Source organism: Corapipo altera, unplaced genomic scaffold, assembly GCF_003945725.1.
Source record: "Corapipo altera isolate COAL_440 unplaced genomic scaffold, ASM394572v1 296, whole genome shotgun sequence".
NCBI lineage: Eukaryota > Metazoa > Chordata > Aves > Passeriformes > Pipridae > Corapipo > Corapipo altera.
Window position 1 is genome coordinate 24,652 of NW_020885148.1, and position 9,070 is coordinate 33,721.

The window sequence follows — 9,070 nt, forward strand, 5'->3', positions numbered from 1 at the left end:
GGACACCTTCCACTCTCCCAGGTTGCTCCAAGCCCCGTCCAACTTGGCCTTGGACCTCCCGGAATTCCTGGCCTGGAATCTCCTCTCCCAGGTGTTTGGGATTCCGTGGGTCTCACCCCTGCAAGCCCAGGGGTCCCTCTGTGCCACTCCCCGGGGTCTCTGTCAGCTGCCCTGGGGGGTTTGGCAGCAGAGCTCCTAACCCTGCCCTCGGGATCCCTGGCAGCTCCTGGGAGGTGCCGTTACATCTGGGAGGGGAACAGATTTTTTGGTTCCCTGGTGACCAAGTTAAAATATTCACAGCAAACCTGCCCTTCACCCTCCTCCTTCCTGCCAGTGCCCACCCGTGGGGTGCCCTGACCCTTCCAGGGATCCCCTGGATCAACCTGTGGATCCCCTTTGCCAGAAGGAGCAGGAAGGTCTGGTGTTGTTGGAAACGCTGGCGCTGATTCAACAAGTCCTTCCTCTTCCCTCAGAGCAGGAATTGCTGCCTGCCAGGCTCTTGCTCATCCTTGTTCTGGAGCTTGGATAATGTCTCCCAAAGATGGCTCCAGATTTTTGGGCAGTTTCCAACCCAGAGCAGGCAGGGAGGGGAGAGGCTTCTCCTGCTGCTCTCACTCTCCTCACCTCGAAAGCTCCCCGAGCTCTGGTCCCTTCCCAAATGGGAAGGAAGGTCGAGTGGGAGCTTGTCCTGAAGCTCAGCACAGCTCTGATTACAGGAGAAGAGAGGGTTTGGGTGATGGAATTCAGCAGTTTGTCTGTCAGCTGCACGGGGTTGTAGGTGATTTGTTGGGTTTTGGTTCATTTTGGGCTGAGTTCTTGGAGAAGGGAGGCTGTTGGGATCAGGTTGGGGGGGTGTGTTGCACCCTGACTGCTCTGGGACCTTCTGCCTGATCCATTAACCCCAAATGGCTCAGAGCAAAACATTCCCAGAAGTGGTTGAGTCATGGCTTGGGAAAACAAATGAGTGAGCACAGAAAGGGATCCTGTGAATGGTCTGGGTGTGAAGAGGGAAAACCTCAGGAGGGAGAGGTTATCCCTTAAATAACAAACCTCACCTCACAGGACTTGAAAACAGCTCCCTGGGGGGGATTTCTGGCTGGAGTTTGACGTGCTGGAGGTGATCTGGGGTGAAACACAAGTTAATCAAGGTGTGCTGGTTCATTGACTGCTGCTCCTGAAATGCCTCAGCGATTTTTGGGGATAAATTGAAGGAACTCATCCAGAAAACTGTCAGAGCCAAGGGAAAACCGTCTGTCTCCTTACAAATGACAAGTTTCCACCTTCAAAGTCTGTCCCTTGACACCTGTGCAGGGATTTGTCACCCAGACCCACCAAGGGCCACCTGGACTAATTCCTCTTTCCTCTCCTCAGGGATATCATGTCCATCTACAAGGAACCACCCCCAGGAATGTTTGTTGTGCCTGATCCCCACGACATGACCAAGGTGAGAGGTTTGGAGCTGGTTCAGCTCCCTGCTGCTCTGTGTGTTGTGTCCATGGCTGCTGGGAGGGTTTCCCAAATGGAATATTCCCTTGGTGTTCTGAGAGGAGTCAGGGTGAGCCTTGCAAGAGCACAGGGCTCCAGTTTTCCTGGTGGCATTGGGATGGGATGCATTAAAATGGGAGGAGGCTCCCCAGGAAAGTGGTTCTGTGCAGAGGTGCCGTCCTGGTGGGCTGAGGAGATTCCATGGATAACCCAGCTCTGGTTTGGTGGACACTGGGAGTGCTGATCCAGCTTGTTTCATCCCACTGATGCTTGAAAACAATGAGTGGAACATCCCAAAGAAGGGAGAGCTCTGTGGAAAACTGGTGGCTGTGGGGGGGCTTCTCAGAGCAGCTGGAAGTCAGGGTGTCCATTGGTGACAGAAAGGGCTGGAGTGGCTCTAATCTGCCTCTGGAGCCTGGAAGTGGGAATTGCTGGGAGCTGGCAGGGAAATGTGGGTTGCTGGGATAGACTGGAGCTGCCTGCCAGGATCCCACAGGCTCCTCTGGGGACAGGCCTGGCCACAGCCTCCCTCTCCTGCCCTCATTCTTCCCCTCCAGGCTCTCAGGGTTTTCCAGAACTGGGAATTCCTGGAATTCCCGGAATTCCCGGTCAGCTGGGAGGCAGAAGTTGCTCAAACCTCTTGATCCAGCGTGGTTTTGGTGGTGCTGCCCCTTCTCCAGCCAGTGTTCCCTGGGCTGGGCTCTGAGTGCTGGGAGAGGCTCCTTTGGTTTGCCCTGTCCTGCACTTCTCCCACCCCCCCTGGCAAATGTGGCATCCCCAAATTCCCCCCACGGGAGAATTAGAGCCCCTGAGATTTTGGAGGGAGCACAAAGGGAGTGTCTGGGCACAGGCAGCTCCCACCTGGGGCACTTCCCTGCAGGGAGTGCCAAAATGCCTTGGCACAGGATGATGGGTTTGTAGAATTCCAGCCTCGGGGCCTTGGACTGAAATCCTGGGGAGGGAAGAGGATCATTAACTTGGATCACTGGGGGAGTAAAGCTTCCTCAGTAGCCCAAGGGGAATAGATTTCCTGGTATACAATCTGGGATCTTGGAGGGTAATTAGCAGAGGCAGAATAGGGTCTTAATTTCAGATCCTGGCAGAGGAAGTCGAGCGATTGGTTTTAACAAGACCAAATCAGCAGGAGAACAGAAAGCTGAGGAATGCTCTAGTTTTGGCAGAAATTCTGAATTTTTTTTTTCTTTCTAAAATTAGATTATTTTTTTCATATTTGAAATATTTCTGGTGGGTTTTTTTTTTTTAAGCCCAGCTTAGCACCTGAGCTGTGGTTCTGTGTGGTTTGAGGTGGAGAGGCCTGGGCTCATCATCAGTGTGGGCAGCAGGGTGAGGGGGGGATTCCACCCTTCTGCTCTGCTCTGGTGAGGCCCCACCTGCAGTTCTGCACCCAGCTCTGGGCTCCCAACACAACAAAGACTCGGACCTGTTGGAGCAAGTCCAGAGGATCCCAGGGCTGGAGCCCCCCTGCTCTGGAGCGGGGCTGGGGGAGCTGGGGGGGTTCACCTGGAGTAGAGAAGAGAAGGCTCCGGGGAGACCTGAGAGCCCCTTCCAGGGCCTAAAGCAGCTCCAGGAGAGCTGGAGAGGGACTGGGGACAAGGGATGGAGGGACAGGACACAGGGAATGGGTTTAAACTGAGAGAGAATTGGTTTAGATGGGATATTGGGAAGGAATTCTCCTCCGGGAGGGTGGAGAGGGGCTGTCCCAGGTTTCCCAGAGAAGCTGTCGCTGCCCCATCCCTGGAAGTGTCCAAGGCTGGGTTGGATGGGGCTTGGAGCAACCTGGGCTGGTGGAAGGTGTGGGTGGGTCTCATGGAAGGGGGGGTGGGACAATGTGGTTGGGACACCGTGGAAGTGTTTGGGACACGTGGCAGTGGTTGGGATGCTGTGGCAGAGGCTGGGACACCATGGCAGAGGTTGGGACACCATGGAAATGGTTGGGACAGTGTGGCAGTGGTTGGGATGCTGTGGCAGAGGTTGGGATGCTGTGGCAGAGGTTGGGACACCATGGCAGAGGTTGGGACACCATGGCAGAGGTTGGGACACCATGGCAGTGGTTGGGACACCATGGAAATGGTTGGGATGCTGTGGCAGAGGTTGGGATGCTGTGGCAGAGGTTGGGATGCTGTGGCAGTGGTTGGGATGCTGTGGCAGAGGATGGGATGCTGTGGCAGAGGTTGGGACACCGTGGCAATGGTTGGGACAGTGTGGCAGTGGTTGGGATGCTGTGGCAGTGGTTGGGATGCTGTGGCAGAGGTTGGGACACCATGGAAATGGTTGGGACACCATGGCAGTGGTTGGGACACCATGGCAGTGGTTGGGACACCATGGCAGTGGCTGGGGCGCGGTGGCAGCGGTTTTGGGACACGGTGGCAGCGGTTTTGGGACGCGGTGGCAGCGGTTTTGGGACGCGGTGGCAGCGGTTTTGGGACGCGGTGGCAGCGGACGTGGAGCGCAAGCCGGGCTTTTGTTTTGCAGATTCATGCATTGATCACAGGCCCATTTGACACGCCTTATGAAGGGGGTTTCTTCTTGTTCCTGTTTCGCTGTCCTCCAGATTATCCCATCCACCCACCCCGGGTCAAACTGATGACAACGGGAAATAACACAGTGAGGTTTAACCCCAACTTCTACCGCAATGGGAAAGTCTGCCTGAGTATTCTGGGGTAAGAGGAGACTTTGGCTCTTTTCCTGGGAATCAGGAGGTGGCTGCGGGCCCTGTTCTGCCTCGTGCTCCCTCTCTGCCCGTCGGGCCCCGGTCTTGCCCCCAGACTTGTGCTTGGGTGCATCTTTATGCTTCTGTGGAGTCGTGTGCAGAGTCAGAGTCATAAAGCAGCACAAATCCCTCTCCTGAAATAGGGGTTTCACTTGCCTTTGAAAGCACCTGAGAATGGAGAGAGTGAAGCACAAAATTCAGGGGATTTTGCTGCTTTTTCTCCTGCTTCCCCTTGCAAACCCTCAGACCAAGCACTGCACTTCCTCTGCTTTTGCACTTTCCAGCCTGGTCCTTAATGTTGTTTAAATGTAGGTTTTTGTGGTTTTAATTTCCTCTCTCCATATGGGCTTAAAAATAAATAAATAAAACAAATTAAAAAAAAAAAAAAAAAAAGAAAAAGCTGCTAAGAAGTTCCTTGAGAGCCATTTGACTGCTCTGGGCTTCCACCTCCACTGAGGCTGTGGGGCTGAGCTGTGGGTGGGATGAGTTAAAAGCACAGCTCCTGTGCTGCCTGTTCCAACAGGCTCCACTGCTGCCAATCCTCGTTCCTCACCTGCTGGAGTTTTAAACACGGGAAAGTCCTGGTTGAACAAAGAGTTTCCCAGAGAAGCTGTGGCTGCCCCATCCCTGGAAGTGTCCAGGGCCAGGTTGGGTGGAACTTGGAGCAACCTGGGCTGGTGGAAGGTGTCCCTGCCCGTGGCAGGGGGTGGGATGAGGTGGAGCTTGAAGGTCTCTTCCCACCCAAACCATTCCAAGAGAAGGGGCAGCAACAGCTGGAATTACCATAGGGATATGAACACCCACCAGGAATCTGAGTCCTGGTGTGGCTGTAAAACTGCCTTCCTTGGGATGGTTCCAGCAGTGCTGTGGCCATGCCCCAGAGCTGGTCCCAGCAGCTGATGGATCCTGGCAGGGAGATGGATCCTGCTGGGAAACACCTCCCTCAGTGCAGGAGCCTTCCTGGGCCACGAGCTGGATGCCAACACCTGCCAGTGGCCAGGACATGCAGGGCATGCCCCTGTTTGAGGGGCCTGAATGCCCAGCAGCTCCCAGAGCAGCTGCCCTGTGGCTCCTGCAATTGGAGCTGCAGCAGGAAAGGTGAATTATTGAAGAGTGAACAAAGAGCCTGGGCCTGAGCAGGGATGGGAAGCGCAGAGGGAACCGAGAATAAAAGGATTTAGGAGGAGGATATGTGGGTCAGCACATCCTCCCTGAGCTCACAGGGAGGCAGGTCTGGAGCTGGAGCTGGGATATTAAGGGCAAGCAGCAGAACAGCTTTTTCTGCTGATGCTGTTCAGTGCCAAGGGTTTTGCTGCCCCGTGTGTGAGACGAGCACCTCGTTCCCATGAGCTCGTGCTTTTGGGGCAGTGCTTGTGCTGGGAGTCTGCAGGGCTGCAGGAGTGATGGGGCCTGTTTGAGCCTGGAAAATCAGATTTCAGTTCTTAGGAGTTGTTATTCCTGACCTGAGACAGTGCTGGCAGCTTGGGTTGCTCCAGGCTGCTGAGTGGGATGACAGCCAGAGCTTCAGAATTCCCTGTTGCTCCCCTGTGATTCCCGTGTCTCTTAGTGGAGTGAGGTTTGTCAGCCTTGTGGTGCTCAAGCCAAAATACTCATTTACCTGAGAGAATAAGCTACTTTGTCCCTGAAAACTCCCTCAGTGTCCAGTGCTGTTCTACCTGTGGCAGCTCTTTCTCCTCCCGTGCCTTTCTGTGGGGTCCAGGTGTGGTTTGTGAGCGTTGCTGGTGCAGGGATGGTGCTCCCTGAACCACTCCTGCCTGGTTCATTAATTGCTGCTTTTCTGTTTTGCTGCCCCAGCACCTGGACCGGGCCTGCCTGGAGCCCAGCTCAGAGTATCTCCTCAGTCCTCATCTCCATCCAGTCCCTGATGACTGAGAACCCTTATCACAACGAGCCCGGCTTCGAGCAGGTGAGACTTGGAGCTGGAGCTTCCCTCCACACCTCGCTCCTGGTGGCAAACCCCATGCTGGAATTGGGATCAAGAGGTGTTGATGTGGCTTGGCTCTTCCCCAGCTGGAGCTGGAGGGGGAGTACAAGCCAGCTCTGAACCAGAGGCTGCTGAGCTCACCTGAGTGTGAGGGAAGGGAAGAACACGAGTTGCTGGGGAGATGGGATGGCTCTTCCTTTCCCTGCTACACCACTCCTGGAATGGCTTCCCTGGGACATATTGTCCTGCAGGAACCAAACTGCTCAGGTTTTCCTGGTCTCCTGGAGGGGGGCAGCTTTCTGTGCCAACCTTTTCACTGCATTTGTCTCCACACCGTGCGAGTCCAGGGCTCTGGGGGGGACATCAGACCCTGCCAGCTCTTCCTGTGCTGTGTGAATCAGCTCAGCACACACAGAGCTGTTGGGGGTTCATGCACCAGTGCAGCTTGGCAGGCTCAGGAGGGAGAGATGAAGAGCCACTGCAGAGGTTTGGACTCACTGGCCTGAATTGTGTTGGCAGGAGAGGCACCCTGGGGACAGCAAGAACTACAACGAGTGCATTCGGCACGAGACCATCAGGGTGGCAGTGTGTGACATGCTGGAAGGGAAGTGTCCCTGTCCCGAGCCTTTAAGGTATGGAAAAGAGCAGAAGTGGGTGGGGGAAGCAGGATAAACTGTTCCTGAGATCCTGGGAGCTGCTCTGCCTGGCCCAGCCAAGGTTGTGCCCCCCTGCAGTGGGTGGCTGGTCCGGGTGGTGCCCAGGAGCTGTGCCAGGACAAAGGCCTGTTACTGAGCACAATGGCTGCATCCTCTGGCTTGGGTTTGGGAATAAATGGGCCTTGTCCTCTGGGGAAAAAAAATCCTGGAGGGAGGAGGGCACAGCTGTTGTGGAAACACGTGCAGCATCCCTTCAGCTGCAGGGCTCTGCAGTTCCTTGGCTCTGTCCTGCCTGTCTGTGCCCTCTGAGGGACACACACAGGGTGTCCCAGACAACTCCAGGAACTGGAACTAGTGGGATGGGGTGACCCTGGGTGATGTGACTGTTGTTGTGTTGATTGTTTGCCCTCTCCTTGCGTTCAGGGGTGTCATGGAGAAATCCTTCATGGAATACTACGACTTCTACGAAGGGGTGTGTAAAGAGAGGCTGTACCTCCAAGGACAAACGATGCAGGTGAGTGCCAGCCAGTTCCCCTGGTGACAGGGGTCTGTGGTTGGTGACAGACCACAGTGTGCAGCACCAGGGGTGGATCTGGGAGATCTGCACTCCAGCTTTGAGCCAACCACGGAACTGAGACCTGAGGGGTTCCTGTGGGTGCAGCACTGCCATCCCCAGATTCAGAGGGCACACACAGAATATCTCCCAGGCTGTCAGATTTCTGAGGGCTGGGCCTGAGACACTCTCCAGGCAAGCAGGTGCTGCTGTCAGCCCTGGCAGTGGCACAGTTTGCTCTCCCCTGGTGCAGTTTGCTTTCACATCCAGGTTATCCAGTGCTGGTGGCAGCTGAACTCCAGTGCAGCCTTTTCCTGCTGGGTCACTGGTAGAGTTTCTCTTTCTCTGAGGCTCCTTTGCTCAGACAGCAGATGAGACCTTCTCTCTGCCACTCCTTGTTCTGTCAGAGGAGGTGCAGAGTGGCTCAGGGAGGAACAGGGATGATACAACAGACACATCCAGACAGGTGGAATCCTGGAGCTCCTTTCTGCAGGGAAGGAGACTTTACAGACCACATTGCCAGGCTGTTTGCATATGAACAGATGTGTCTTCCTCCCTCATCCACCACCTCTCCTCTGACTCATTGAGAAATCCCACTGCTAAGGAAAGATGGAGGTGGTTGATTTAATGATCTTGTGTCTCTGAGCCCTTTTTTTTTCCTCTCAGTGCTGTGTAATTCATAAATTGGAAGCACTCCCGAAGCAGGAGAGTTGTGTTTGGAGTGAGAAATTCCCCTGAGGAGTGCCTGTGCCTGACTTGGAGCTGCAGGGAGGAGTGAACTGAGGGTGTGGTGCAGTTTGGTGACATGAGGATTGTCTGGTGTGGCCCCCTCTGGTTTCTCCTTGCAGGAGCTCAGTGCTCTCCCCAGGCTTTGTGAGGATCCCTGAGTTGTGCTCAGTTCCCAGAGGGGATGGTGCCATGCCTGGTTTTCTGCTCACTTGTAAACAGTAGCACAGGAAGCCTGAAAACAAGGTGCTGGAGAGATGATATCATTGTTTTCATGAGTATTTGAAATGAAGTCACCCCAGGCTCAGTATCAGTTGAGTCCTTGCCAGATGTGCTGTTTTGTTAATTCTGGGGCCACATGTGGGCTTGTACCAAAGATTCCCATCAGATAGGACAGCACAAACCCCACCACCACCTCATCTCACCCTGGCAACGTGTCTTTGGCCTGGGATGGGCATAAAAGCAGCAAATATTAAATAAACTTCAAAGACTTTGTGCCCCTGACTTGGCTACAGCTCAGCTGGGGCCTTGATTTCGGTGAGAATGGTGATACTTTTCATTTGGATGGGCTCTGTAGCACTAATTTGACATGTGGTGAAGTCTTTGGCCTCTGGATTTGAGAGACTTAGATTTGTAATGTTTTCCCTGGACCAAATCTTTGAGACAATCTCCTTCCCTGAGGCTGGCAGTCGAAATCCAGCCCGTGTCTGCTCGGCCTTTCATCTGCTTTGAAGTTTTGCCCGGGTCTGTAACACTCCCCAAACAGAAAATATCAAAAAATATATTAAAAAAATCAAAAAATATTAAAACATCATCACCTCTGCCACGACAGGGAGGTGATGGGATGGGATTTGACCCTGAATTCTTGGACTGTTTATGCACAATTATTACACAGCTGGAATAGAGGGAAGATGAGCTGTGTTAACGGGCTCATCCCTGCTTTTCTTTCAGGATCCTTTTGGTAAAAGGACAGT

At 54.1% G+C, this 9,070-nt stretch overlaps 1 protein-coding gene across 2 annotated transcripts in view; it reads left to right on the forward strand.

Annotated features, from left to right (window-relative positions):
• Positions 1-1,371: 1,371 nt before the first annotated feature.
• The window catches only part of UBE2Z (ubiquitin conjugating enzyme E2 Z), a 10,447-nt gene continuing 2,748 nt past the window's right edge, over positions 1,372-9,070 (forward strand). For both annotated transcript variants that reach the window (XR_003532058.1, XM_027670178.1), the window contains exons 1-5: positions 1,372-1,444; positions 3,979-4,166; positions 6,032-6,143; positions 6,681-6,793; positions 7,241-7,331. Coding sequence is in view for 1 of the 2 variants with exons in the window: in XM_027670178.1 (XP_027525979.1) it covers positions 1,379-1,444; positions 3,979-4,166; positions 6,032-6,143; positions 6,681-6,793; positions 7,241-7,331 (570 nt within the window). In the remaining variant the exon portion in view is untranslated. The remainder of the gene's footprint in view (positions 1,445-3,978; positions 4,167-6,031; positions 6,144-6,680; positions 6,794-7,240; positions 7,332-9,070) is intronic.